The sequence below is a fragment of the Carya illinoinensis genome, chromosome 8 (genome assembly GCF_018687715.1).
Source record: "Carya illinoinensis cultivar Pawnee chromosome 8, C.illinoinensisPawnee_v1, whole genome shotgun sequence".
Taxonomy (NCBI): Eukaryota; Viridiplantae; Streptophyta; class Magnoliopsida; order Fagales; family Juglandaceae; genus Carya; species Carya illinoinensis.
Genome location: NC_056759.1, coordinates 35,437,327 through 35,451,123, shown reverse-complemented (window position 1 = coordinate 35,451,123; position 13,797 = coordinate 35,437,327). Strand labels below are relative to the sequence as shown.

Here is a 13,797-nt window from a genome sequence, read left to right as displayed (position 1 = left end):
TCACTATCCTCAATAGCTCAGCTCTCAGCCTCTCAGACTCATCGTGAGACCTCTCATGCCGCACGACGCCACAGCCCCCATCGACCATAGTCCGCCGTAGATTGCCAGAGGTCGCTATCGCCACAGTGCCAAAATCCTCCCAGTTTTTTCCAATCGGTAAATTTAAATTTTAGGATTGTGTATTTACTCCAAATTTTTTATATTATTTATTTGATAATTGGAAATTGGATTGTTTATTATTAGTCATTTTTTATTGTTCTGTGAACGACGTTGGCCGTGAATGTATTGAGGAACCGTTTGTGATTTTCAACCCTTTTTTGTTTGTGATTTTGGACTTTGAACACTACCTGTTTGTGGAAATGTCACAAACAAAAAACTTTGAACTCGATTATTGCTTTTATAGTTTATAGAATATATTTCTTAATTCAAAATTCCTCTTGCCTAACTTAAATCAAAGAATTAGTAGATCTATGGGATTCATGAACTTATAATCTCTAAACTAATATATATATATATATATATATATATATATATATATATATATATATATATGACAAGCAAATAAGAAAAAATGCATATATATAAATATAAGCTAGGAACTTGACATTTAAAATTAGTTCATCACCCAAAATAAGGTGATGTGTGTATGCAATGTTTGCAAACCACTACATTGTTTAATATGTTGTGTTCAATATTGCCTTTTGGGGTTTTCAGTCATCAAAAAGGGCTGCTCTTCCAGTTAAATAATGCCCCCTTTTCAAACACTAGGGTGGTTGTAATTCATGGAATTGTATTAATTTGCAAACAAAGCATGGAAAACAAATAGGTTTGGGTAAATGTCACAAGCCTAGAACGTGATAATGACAAGCTAGCTGATGTAGCCAGTCAAATAATATATGTTCTTTAGGACCATAAGAATTCTTTTGTTTATTCCTTTCTTGTAGTTTGAAGTAGGTGCTTGAATCATTTGGCGGTTTGTGATGCTTTTGTGGGTGTAACGCTTGCTAAATTCTGGTCAACCTAGAGATTTTGTGCATAAATTGTGGGTTGAATATGTAAATTTGCAGATCACTTGGGTTACCCTTTTATTGAAAAGAATTAGAACGAAAAGAACCATATATACACATACACACAGAGGATTGCAGTAGGTAATGGTGAAATTATTCAGGTGAAAAAGAATCAGAAGGAAAAGAACCATATATACACATACACACACACACACGACTATTAAATAAATGAAATCACACTTCTAGCACCATAGTGAGTGATAACACTAACTATGCTGACAGACTAAAACCTATGCGATTAGTCGATTCGTGAAAACTTACAGTGTTTTCACAAATAAATGAAATCACACTTCTAGCACCATAGTGGGTCTCCTTATGCTTCTTTGAGATTACATTTATTGCAATTGTTTTGTTAGTATCACTATGGAATGTTGGTCACCAAGGAAGAGATCAAATAGATGGATAAACAAACTACAAGAATTTAAGAGGCATACACTTCAACAGTTTCTGGCCAGTGAGGATAGAGAAATTGAGGGTGTATGACCAGAGTCAGTTTGGAAATAAGAGACACTCTATCTCCTTATCCACCTCGCAATAACTGAGCTTTGGAATAGAGCAGTTTTTTAGTTTAATTGGCTCAATAGTTGAATTCGATTTTCCATTTTCCTTTATCTAAGTTTAAAGGATTCAGTCCTATCTTAAACTTGCTTCTTATGACTCTATCCCACCCAAATCACCAGATCTGTGCCTACAAAAAAATAGAACAAAAAACCCGATCGCCGAAGGAGGATTGACGTTGGAGCCCCTTAATCGAGTCGTCGGAGTTAGTTGGTCTAGTCTGTGGTGGTGGAGGAGGTAGAGAGACAGGTTTGACAGTCGCAGTACCCTAAACTGCACTGAAGGGGAAAAAAAAAAGAACAAACTCTCAGTCTTCGAAGGAGGACCGACGTCGAAGGCCCCTCGATGGAGTCACCGGAGTATGTTGGTCAAGCCTATGGCGATGAAGGAAGCACATGCACAGGTGACGGTTGATGACGCCTCCAAGAAAGAAAAATAGCAAAAAAACTAGTTTTTCAAAAGAAGGACCGACGCCAGATGTCCCTCAACAAGGATACCGGGGCCCATCAGCCTTGTTTGTGATGGTGGTGAGGTGTCACTCGCCAATCGAGGGTGGGTGAGGGGTGGCGGCAGGATGGATGCCTTAGGTTTACATCAACCACATCATGACCACCAGACCATCATCATGTGTTTCCAACTAGACTTTGCAACTGCTTTCTGACTCCTATGGAACTCTGGTCCATGAAGTCTTTGATCCCTTCGAAATTAGAATTCCCTTACTTCACCTCTTTCACTATGTGGCAATTCTCGATTGTGGGAGTAGAAAATGAAGATGACAACTAACAATTATGTTTTAGATAACAATTGATGTGGATGGACATAGTTTGATTTACCCTTTTCTTGATATAATAATTTGCAGAACCCAAGCCTTCACAGATGAGAGGAAGCTAGTATGTAAAGATGGTAACTTACTTTTTTTTTTTTTTATTGTGTTGACCTTATTTTGATTGACGTGGCTAATAATTTATCAAGCTTGCACATAAATTGATGCTTCTGGGGATCTCTCTCTCTCTCTCTCTGATTTCTTTTCACTAACAATTTTGCCGTACACTAATACATAATGCATTCTTGTTTTTTCAAGTTTTTAAACTTTTACTTTTACCAATTTAATTTAAACACTTGTGAATTTCTTATTCTCATTTTCTTCTCATTTTTGTTTCATCCTATCCTAATTGTTTAATCTAGTTTGCTTAAAGTTAACTGAAAACAAAGACAAAGCTTTTTATTGGCAACGTGCTTGCTGGGAAACATCTTGATCAGGCAGCCTCTTGGTTAATGGAATATGGAATAGGAAAAAAATGACGAAGCAAAGACTCTTGTAGAGGCACCTACTGAACCAAAGTCTAACATGAAGGAAAAAGAAGATAACAAAAACGAATCAGACTCTCTTGTTGAGGCACCTATGAAACCAGATTATAAAAAGAAGGAAACAGAGACATCTACTGGACCAGAGTCATCAAAAAAGAAAACCCTGAAATCATTAAAGGCTGAATCAAAAATTGCAAAGAAGCCTCTTGGAAGTAAATCCTTGAACTCCAAAGAAGATAAAAGTGGTCCACAGGCTCAGTGGAAACAAAGAAAGAATAATAAGCATGTATTGAAGGGTAACATAGAAATCAACAATGGTGGAGGAGAGGTTAAAAGGCTGAATTCTAGAGTAGAAGGCAATGAGAAGAACGTCAATGATGAAGAGCATAAGGAGAATAACCAATAGCCTGAAAATAACCAAGAGAAGATCATTGAGTTGGAAAAGCACAAACAAAAAGAGAGCATAGAAGGAAGGCATTTGGTTGTTTCACCTCTTGCCAGTGGTTGTTTCCCTAGATGCTTTCACCAAGGCCCTCTGCCTCATCTCTTAAATCTAAGTTTCTTAGTGCTTCTGTCATGACCAGCAGCAATAACTCTAACCTTTGGCATTGTCACCTTGGTCATATTTCAAATGCTAAAATGGTTTTAATTGATGATCCAAATGTAAGAGACGGCTTCAATGTTAGTAAAATTTCCCCTTGTTTAGTTTGTCCTATTGCTAAAGAACACAGAACTCCCTTTCCTATTAGCCATCACAAGTCAAATTCCATTTTTGATTTGGTGCATGTAGACATTTGGGGGCCATGTTCCATACCTACTTATGATGGAATTAGGTATTTTTTGACCATTGTAGATGACTTGTCACAGGCTACTTGGGTTTATTTATTGCATGCAAAATCAGAAACTAGAGCTTGTATTGAATCCTTTTATAACATGGGAGCAACTCAGTTTAACACTATGATCAAAGTCATTAGAAGTGATAATGGAGTTGAGTTTCAAATGATTGAATTTTTTAATCAAAGAGGAATTATACACCAACGTTCTTGTGTTGAAACACCTCAACAAAATGACATTGTTGAGAGAAAAATCAACACATTCTTAATATTGCAAAAGCACTGCGTTTTCAATCAGGTCTCCCTTTACATTTCTGGAATGATTGCATTTTAACAGCTGTCTATCTTATAAATAGAACACCTACCCCTCTCCTTGGCAATAAAACTCCATATGAGCTCTTATTTTCAACTAAACCTACATACCATCATCTAAAAGTTTTTGGATGCTTCTGTTTTGCAACTACCTTATCCCATGGTCGTAAGAAGTTTGATCCAAGGGACAAAAAATGCATTTTCCTAGGCTATCCTTTCGGCATTAAGGGGTATAAGTTGCTTGACCTTGAGTCACACACCACCTTTGTTTCTAGAAATGTTATTTTTTATGAGGAATCCTTTCCTTGTCTTTTTGCTTCTCAATCTGATGAGCCTCCCTCTATTTCTCAACCTTCATCTATTCTTCCTTTTTCTCTTTCAGAACCCACTTCAAAACCCATCCATAGTTCTTCCTCTTTCCCTGCTACACATTCCCCATCCATTGATTCTCCCTCACCTTCAATCAACATACATGTTGAGTCACCCATCACCAACACTTCTCCCTCACCTTCAACCAACATACCTGTTGAGTCATCCATCACCAACACTTCTCCCTCACCTCCATCCAATACTACCTACATTCCTCCTGCACCTGTTTTAGGCTTAGCTTCTCCCACTACATCACCTTGTCTTCAAAGGTCAGTAAGAATTAGGATTGCACCTACTTATCTGAGGGACTTCCACTGTCAACAGGTTGCCTTGTCTTCAAGATCACAATCAATGGCTCAAGTAAACTCTTCTTCTTCTTATTGTTTATTTCCCTTACATAACTATCTCACTTATGAACATTTCACCCCTTCCTTCCAAGCCTTTTTCTTCATCCCTTTATGTTATGTGTGAGCCAACCTCCTATTCCCAAGCAGTTAGGGATCCAAATTGGTGCAAAGCCATGGATGATGAATTAGATGCTTTGGAGCAAAACAATACTTGGGTTCTTTTAGACCTTCCTCTCAGTAAACAGCCCATAGACTGCAGATATGTGCACAAAGTTAAACTTAACTTAGATGGTGGTGTTGAAAGATTAAAGGCACAATTGGTAGCAAAAGGCTACATTCAACAAGAGGAAATTATCTATACTGAAACATTCTCACTAGTTTTCGAAATGGTAACTATTCATCATCTTCTCTCCATAGCTACAATTCGAGGGTGGCATTTACATCAATTTGATGTAAACAATGCCTTCCTCCATAGGGAAATCTTCATGAACAAACCACCAGGCTATACTAAAGGAGGACCTAACAAGGTTTGCAAACTTTAAAAAATCATTTATGGCCTAAAACAAGCTTCAAGGCATTGGTATGCAAAACTCACTGCCTGGTCGTTGAATTTTGGTTTTTCCCAATCAAGAGCTGATTATAGTTTGTTCATTCAAGCTACTGACTACTCCTTTACAGCTCTTTTAGTATACGTCAATGATATTTTGGTGGCCACTGATTCACTCAATTCCATAGCTGCTCTCAAAGTTTTCCTCAATGACAATTTCAAGATTAAGGACCCTGGATCTCTCAAATTTTTTCTTGGAATTGAGGTGGCAAGATCTTCAAAGGGAATTCATATTTCTCAACGTAAATATGCATTGAAAATCCTTGTAGATTCTGGTACTTTGGGATCCAAACCAATCAAAATTCCAATGGATTAAAACCTCAAGCTTAGCAAGGACTCGAGTATTAAGTTACAAGATCCCTCTATCTATTGTAGATTAGTTGGAAGGCTTCTATACTTGACAATTACTTGCCCTGACCTCAGTTTTGCTATCCACACACTTAGTTAATTCATGTCCAAGCCAACATGTCAGCTGCTCACAAAGATTTAAGGTACCTTAAAGCATCTCCTGGTCAAGGCCTTCTTTTAGCTACAAGGAAATCTAAAAAGCAAGGAGTAGTTTCAAGGTCCGCAGCAAAGGCCAAGTACAAGTCTATGGCTAGAACCTGTGCTGAGATTACCTGGCTCAAATTCCTCCTTGCTGACCTCCAAGTTCCCCATCCACAAGCTACACACCTTTTCTGTGATAATCGAGTAGCCATACACATTGCTGCAAATCAGTTTTTCATAAGTGAACCAAACATATCGAATTAGATTGTCATCTAATTCGAGATAAGATTATTGATGGAACCATTACTACTTCTAATGTTCCTACTCACCTCCAACTTGCAGACCTTCTCACCAAGGCTCTTCCTTCTACTCTTCTCAACTCTCATTTACTCAAGATGAGAATAGCAAATTTGTATTGTCCCTCTTGTGGGGGGTATTGCAGCACTCTGCTCATACTGCTACTACAAGTCATGAAGCTAGAACAGAAGCTACAGGCTGTCTACCTCCAACTACCTGTCGTGAACATCATGAAGATCTAGAAGATATATTTGTTCCTACATGTTTTTTGTCTACTCTGGATGATGTGCATGGAGACGCACCAGATTAATCCTTCCTTTCTCTTCCACTTTTTTTTTTGTCTTATTTGTTGAGCTGTACAAATACTATTTGTTTTGCCATTTTATTTTTAGCAGTGGAACAAGTGATATGTTTTGTTGCTGTCTATAGGCAGCTGGTCATGTAGCTGTATATATGGTTGTCTTTTGTACAAAACATTTTCATTCATTCATTCTGAATTGAATAGAACACATAGGACTTTTCTCTTCCATTGTTTTCCCTCTCCTTTTTCTTACATTGCTAGATGTGTAACGCCATCCACTGTACCTTTTGCAATTGCAACATATGCTACTACTTCAAGCCCCTATACAAAGGATCTATACCATTGTTATCATTATAGTGCTTCATTAGGTTCTTATCGTATTGGTGGAATGCACCCAATTGAGAGTGCCAATTTATGCAGAACAGAAATTGATCGAGTGGGTAGTTTACACTCCACATATGTTGCTGATGCTTTACTGCATAGAGACAAGACACATCATTATCAAGCTACCTAGCCTAAAGCGATGCTTGTGCTAGTTTCATCTCGGTACTCGTTTACTTGTTTATCATTCCTACACCGCTAACTAAATTTGCATCTTGAACATATGTATCCATCAAAATTCTTTGGGTACCTTTTATCTTGTCAGGGACTCAGAAGTATTCTTTATTGATTTATTATTATTATTTTATTTTCTTTCTTTTTTATGATCACAGTGATACTCCTTTTTTTTCATCTTGAACTCTATTTGTCAATTGCGATTACTTTTTAAACAGATAAAGAATGTGGGACTCTCAAACTTGGTTGATTAGTTGGTCAATGTTCTTGGGCTACCAATTGCACATTGTATGACATCTACTCCTGAATTACAAGGTAGAGACCTTAAATTTATTTGCAAATTGGTTTGCAAGTGCTCTTTAGTCTTACTTTCGTCCTATACATTTGCTAGGAAGTAAACCCCTCTTGGGCAACCAATTCAATATTCTATGAAAGGAGGCAACAAAGAAAGAATTCAGATTCAAAATAAGAAGATTCAACCCTTCAAATATAAATTCTATTCATTTGTCGCATCGAATTAAAATTAAAAGGACCATTACATTAATGACTTGGAAGGTACATAGATATTAGAGAGGATCAGAGTCTTGTTGATTTTTATTACTTTTTGTTAATGTATGAGTTTGCAGGAGGGAAAGAAACACGCGCATCCGTTGGTTGATTCTCAAAGAAAAAGTTGCACACAATCGTTCAACACACAATCTGATTCAATTACATCGTACCCATATTCTAAAGTGAAAGTGTTATACGATGTTGAAAAACACTCAACAAACTCAATATGAATAGTAACGCAGCAATGTAATAATTATTAATTTGACTTTTTTATTTTATATTATTTTGACTTTTGATTAATGACATATAAGCAAGAAAACCTATGAATAGGCATTTAATAAGTTAATTTTATCCTTCCCTAAACAAAAGGTAGTATTACTTTTTGTTGCGCAATGTCTTTGTGCCAACTTGCCAAACAAACGATAAATATGTAGCAGAGAGCTGCTACAGGGAAGCCCCCTGTAGAGCACAAAACAGCACGAATTGTGCCAAGTGGATAAGTACAAGGAACATAAAGTAAAAAAAAAAAAAAACAATAAAAGGTTAAATCTCTTTCACACTAAAGATGTTGGAAAGACACTTGTATCTCCTACGAAAAGCCCCTCTACCTCCCATGTCTCCCCCATCTGGTTCACTACTGACTTCTTTGGGTCAACCCCCACCCTGTAGCTCCCCATTTGATGCGCTGAACATAGCGGAGTTGAAAGCCCTTTCAACTGCCTTAAACTTTCATCTTTCACAAACTTCTCAAAATCATGTGAACTAGCTTTCTTCACATTTAAGGTCTTTCCTTTGCAGTTATGGGTTCCTATTTCTTCAGCTCTGGTAGCTGCCAATATCCTCAGTACCTTCTCTATCCCTTTCTTTAGGTTCTCTTCGTCACTTTTTTCCATTGGTAACTGATTGAATTTGGAGAAATCACTCTTTGCATTTTATCTTGATTTGTATGTTTACTTAGTGATTTTTAACTAAATTGATAGCATCCACTTTATCTTCATTTGTATAAGTATACTTTAGCCCTCTACAATTTAAAAAAATTTGGCTGCAGACATGGTCAAGATTTGCAATGTTTTTTTTTTTTTTTACCTTAAATAAATCATTTTTATATACAACCTCAAATTTTTCTTAAAGATTTACACCATTGAATAAATGTCACGCATGCGCACAGGAAGACAAAACAAGAAAATGATATGCGTTATTATCAATGACATGTAGTTGGAGACAAAAGCTTCACACCAACTTTCCTAGCTTTTAATTAGTGTGCAAAGAGATTCTTTTATGAAGGGTAAAATGGAGTTTTAAGACTTTTGTGCTTTTTGTGTCTCTACCCTTCGTGCATTCTAGCATCCTGGTAGAGCCACCGCTAGGTTGAATTTTTTTTTAATATTTTAAAAAAATATAAAAAAATTTATAATAATATTAAACAATTTTTTCTTAATTATTAAAAAAAAGATAAAATAAAAATGTCCAGCGGTGGCCAAATCATTTCCCTTTTTCATAGGTAGGATCCCTCTTCCGGTCTTCAAAACTTTGAATTCAACCCCTTGAAATTTGGAAAGTTCAATAGAACGTTGAATTCAACCTACCATAGTCAGTCAAGGTTCTTTTAAAAGTTCTATCATTATTTATTTATTTCCTGCCATTAAACTATGTCCAGTGTTCATCGATTCGAAAACTCTGAACGTTGCTTCCAAGTCGGCAGAAAAGACGCAAATGAATAATGAGTTTATGAATAAACAAAGAGAAAAGCTTTGAACCGATCCATCTATTTTTCTTTAAAAAATAGCCCTTCAATGAAAAAATGACACGTATGAGTCCCATTTTATCAACATCGTAACCGCACCACAGACTAATTTTATCCCATCAGAAATCTTCTTCCCTTCTCCAGGCGAAATGCTTCTCCGCCTCCGCCCCCTCTCGCAACCACCCAGCACTAGCGTCGGGCCCTCCCTCCATCACCTCACGCTGGCGTCGAGCCCTGCCCCCACCCTCTCTTGGAACCCCTCACCCACGGAACCTCCTTGAGGCGAACCCATCCAACCAGCCCCTCTTCCAGCATAATCTGCTCCTCAAACCTCTCCCCTTTCCCAGCCCCGGTGTCGACTGAAAAATTGAGGTAGGTGATGCATGTGGAGCTAAGCCCATCGATGGCACTCCAGTCAATCGCACCCTGCGAAGTAGATCTCTTTCAGAAACTCAACCCAGTCGAACGACCCCTCACAAATTTCAGATCCGTTGCCGCCAGTTCTGTCAGCCACTAGTTTCGGCGCCAACAGTACCGTCAGCCACCATCTTCGGTTATACATATCCCACCACACCACAAAAATGATTCTACAATTACACGAAGAGCAGCCTTTTGATTCTGAAGATGTCAGTTTTTAATCGCATTTTTCTCACCGAGTTTTGTTCTGATATCTTCTACTGATTTTCACCTACTATTGATCATATTTGTATCAAATTTTCATACACAATTTGTATTGAATTGACTCTTAGTTTGCTTTAAAAAATTGGAGGGTTCCGTGCAAAGTGGTGAACTGCAGCTTGCCACCGGTGGTGCCGAGCAATGGGAAGTAGCGTCGTGTTCAAAAAATCCCAGACAGAATCGATTCGAGGTGTGTGTGTGTGTGTGTGTGTGAGAGAGAGAGAGAGAGAGAGAGAGAGAGAGAGAGAGAGAGAGAGAGAGAGAGAGAGAGAGAGAGAGAGAGAGAGAGAGAGAGAGAGAGAGAGAGAGAGAGAGAGAGAGAGAGAGAGAGAGAGAGAGAGAGAGAGAGAGAGAGAAGTAGTGATGTTGTGGTTGTTCTTGAATGGCTTCAGACTCCAGTGAGGTTGCATCGCTGTTTTGATGCTCTGGTTTTTTGTTCAAAACAAATGGTGATTTTAATTGGTTTTGTGATTATTTGATGCATGTTTGGGTCTGTGATTTGAGTTGCTTTGTGTGAAAATCCAATTTCTTTTAGTTGATTTGATGAATGGGCGATGGAGGATGAACAAAGATAGTGAAATAAGGAATTATCGAGTGCTTTGATTTTATCTTCTTTAGTGTAAACTTACTGATGTGTTGCCCTTTGATTGAGGGCTGTTAAATGCTCAAAACTAGCCGAACCGTTCCACAGCGGAACTCATAAACAATTTAATTTCTTTTGGGTTCGTCCCTCTTTTTGTTTTTGCTATAAGGGAGGAAAAAAGTTGTCAAGAAAACAACTGTTGTGTTTGTGAAGAAAACACCTCCTACTTTGTAAAAGATGCTGCAATTTCGTAGGTTCCTGCAAGGAAGGGAGGAAGGAAACATTCCATCGTATTCGTAGGAAATTGCTAGTTCTCCATTAATAATAAATAAAGCAGGTCCTATGCATCAAGTCAATAGATCAAACATATGCCCAAAGATGTCTAAACCCGGGTGTACCCTGGCCGGGTACCGGGTTTTAAACTCGAAACCCGGGTTTAAAACCCGGTACCCGTGTTTCTTCAAACTGGATCAAACTAACAAACTGATTTCATATCCTCCCTGATTTCTACTTAGAATTGCAGCTCCAAAATGCTACAAACCCAGTGCATACTCTGGCCGGTGATAGCAACACCGACCATTTCCAACTGAATGTAACGGCCGCGATAGCGGTAGGAAAAGAAGTGAACATAACAACAGGGGCGGTCAGTACAACGGTGGAAAAGACAATATATACAGACGACTATCTTGCTGTTTACCAGGTGGGGGCGGTGCTCCTTCCACTGGAACTTTTTGGGGCAGCTGCTTCACCTACAGCATCTAAGCCTGAGAAGACGAGACCCAGTACTGAAGACACTGCTACTACTTCGGAGTCTTCGGGTGCATTTGGTCCAAACCCACAAGTAATGACAGCAATATCGTCTGGAGTCGTAGTGGGTTCCTTGTTTTCTTTTTTGCTATGATCTCTCTATTTCGTCTGGTTTTATAATTGATGACTTCTTTCTTGTGTGTTACTGTTGTTTCTTTATTTTTTGGAATAATCTCTTTCTTAACATAATTAGTTGCCAATGAAGCCAGACTCCAGTGAAGGAAGTAAGTTTTCTCAACTCTCCTCTCCCCTGTACTGAGATTTCGATGCCATTTATTAGGATCTAAGCATATTTTAAGAGTTACTGGATCAAACTTCGTGGTCCTCTTCACTGGATTTAAGCATATTTTAAAAATTACTTTTGGCTAGTTGTATTGTGGATGTGTTTTTCCATATTTATTTTGTCATTTTGTTTGTAAAAAAAAAAAAAAAACCGGGTTCAACCCGGAACCCAGAATCCGGTTTTTTCAAAACCCAGATACATCCGGGTTCCAGACTGGGTCTGATCCGGATTAATCCAGGCCGGGTTTCGGCCCGGATTTGAGACCCGGTTCCCGGCCTGGGTGTACCCAGGTTCCCGGGTTGGAACCCGGTTAAACAGGCCTAAATTCTAAAGTTCTATTATTTATTGTTTGATCAATGATACCATGGTAGCATCCAACATACTTGTTACTATTAGGTATACCGCCAATTGTGTAAGGGACACAACTCCATTACCTCGATGGCTACAAGATCTTATCAACGCCCATGAAGGATAAATTATATATCAAATTGCCGAAGTGGAAAGACTGGATGTTATCATATAACTTTGTGTCGACAAAGTTAACGAGTTGAGTAGCAGGCTCGACTTGCTGACAATAACTCCCTCAAGTCAACTTGTGACAAGACCCAAAAGAGCTTTGAGCTCTGCTACAAAGTCAGATCCGATTCATAGCAATTGGTTCTGGATAAAAGCAGCAGAGCCATGGCATCATCAGGTGCCTTTAGTTGTGAAGGAACATGAAATGAAACCTGACGTTCCATAAAATAAGTATGTAACTTAATAGAACCAAAAACAGCAGCGAGACAGAAAATAGAATAGGAACATAAGAAATTGTGTAATTAAAATCAGATTAAAGAAAACAAACTCACTTCTTCAACAAATTCAAAATCCACAAAAGCGGTCCCAGCTTGAACATTTAGAGATCCTTCCTTCTTCAAAGCTTCCAAACTAGTTAGTGTGTATCCTTTGGGAAGAATGCCCATTAAGTAAGCGATTAAGAAATGCCCAGCTTCATGCTGCACATGAGGTCCATATTGACATAGCCAATAGTTCTAAAACTTATCAGAAGATAGGTAATACCGTAATGAACATACAACACGATAATCTTACAGAACAAAGCAGTCCTGAACATGTTATGGCCTTTGAAACAAGAACATAGCATGAATGTCATCACCAAATAAATGTAGAATGGTCTCAGCATAGTGTTATTGGACAGTTATTCCTATAAAAACATAATGAACAAATGCAATGCACTGCCACACAATGAGAGAGAGGTATCTTACTTGAACAACCCTATTGTGGTACTTCTGACTAAATTTGTGCCCAATTGTATCAAGAACCAAGCTACCAACACCTCCATCAAAAGAGACCTAGAAACAACCAATATTGTAAGATTCTAGTATTAGTATGGTAAAGACAATTCTACCTTGCCTCCACTGTTAGTGATTTAAGCAACACGTGAGTGGGTGAGTCGGCCAATGAAATAATTTTAAGTGCCTCCAAGAATAACACAACATATTGGTACTCAACCAAAAACACACAATTTCATAATAAAACAAGTCCTTGGAACATAGTTTCAGGAAAGGGTCTTGGGTAGAGAGAGAGAGAGAGAGAGAGAGAGAGAGAGAGAGAATGGAATTACTGAATCCAGTGTCCATAGAAACAGCAGCCCTAGAAAAAAATATAGAACTTGTTGTGGGCTAAAGCCAAGCACATTCCAGGCAGCAGGCCCTCCTAGAGCGGCAGCAAGTTGTAGGTTTCTTTCTATTGAACCAAGTGTTGCATCCACTGGTGACAAAAGAGACGATGCTTCAATTCCATTCAGCCTCAATTCATCCAAGGAATAAAGTCTTAGAGGCACCTGCATCATTGACTCCCTTGTATGGTGAAGAACCAATCTTTATCAACTTTGGACAAGTACACAGGGAGAACAACTATCTACTAGCGATATGTAGATACATAAAACTCTATAACAATGAATTATTACAATTCTATTTCCGAATCATAAATCAGACTACATCTTCGCCAATTTGCAGCTAGACTCGTCCAAGATTGCAAAGACAATTTTCCTCTATTTTGCATCAAGACAATTCGATATTTTTCATTTGAATGTTTTATTTTTACGTTCGAA

At 38.2% G+C, this 13,797-nt stretch overlaps 2 protein-coding genes across 2 annotated transcripts; one reads left to right on the top strand and one right to left on the bottom strand.

Moving 5' to 3' along the window:
• Positions 1-10,155: 10,155 nt before the first annotated feature.
• Positions 10,156-11,663, top strand: LOC122274670 (fasciclin-like arabinogalactan protein 11). The gene is made up of 3 exons (XM_043083685.1): positions 10,156-10,204; positions 11,113-11,438; positions 11,598-11,663. The coding sequence occupies exons 1-3, from the start codon at positions 10,156-10,158 to the stop codon at positions 11,661-11,663; spliced, it is 441 nt and encodes a 146-aa protein (XP_042939619.1).
• Positions 11,664-12,263: 600 nt separating this feature from the next.
• LOC122274669 lies at positions 12,264-13,533 on the bottom strand. Its single transcript, XM_043083684.1, has 4 exons — positions 13,309-13,533; positions 12,950-13,036; positions 12,536-12,682; positions 12,264-12,415 (listed from the first exon to the last, which is right to left on the bottom strand). The coding sequence occupies exons 1-4, from the start codon at positions 13,531-13,533 to the stop codon at positions 12,314-12,316; spliced, it is 561 nt and encodes a 186-aa protein (XP_042939618.1). The 3' UTR covers positions 12,264-12,313.
• Positions 13,534-13,797: the final 264 nt, after the last annotated feature.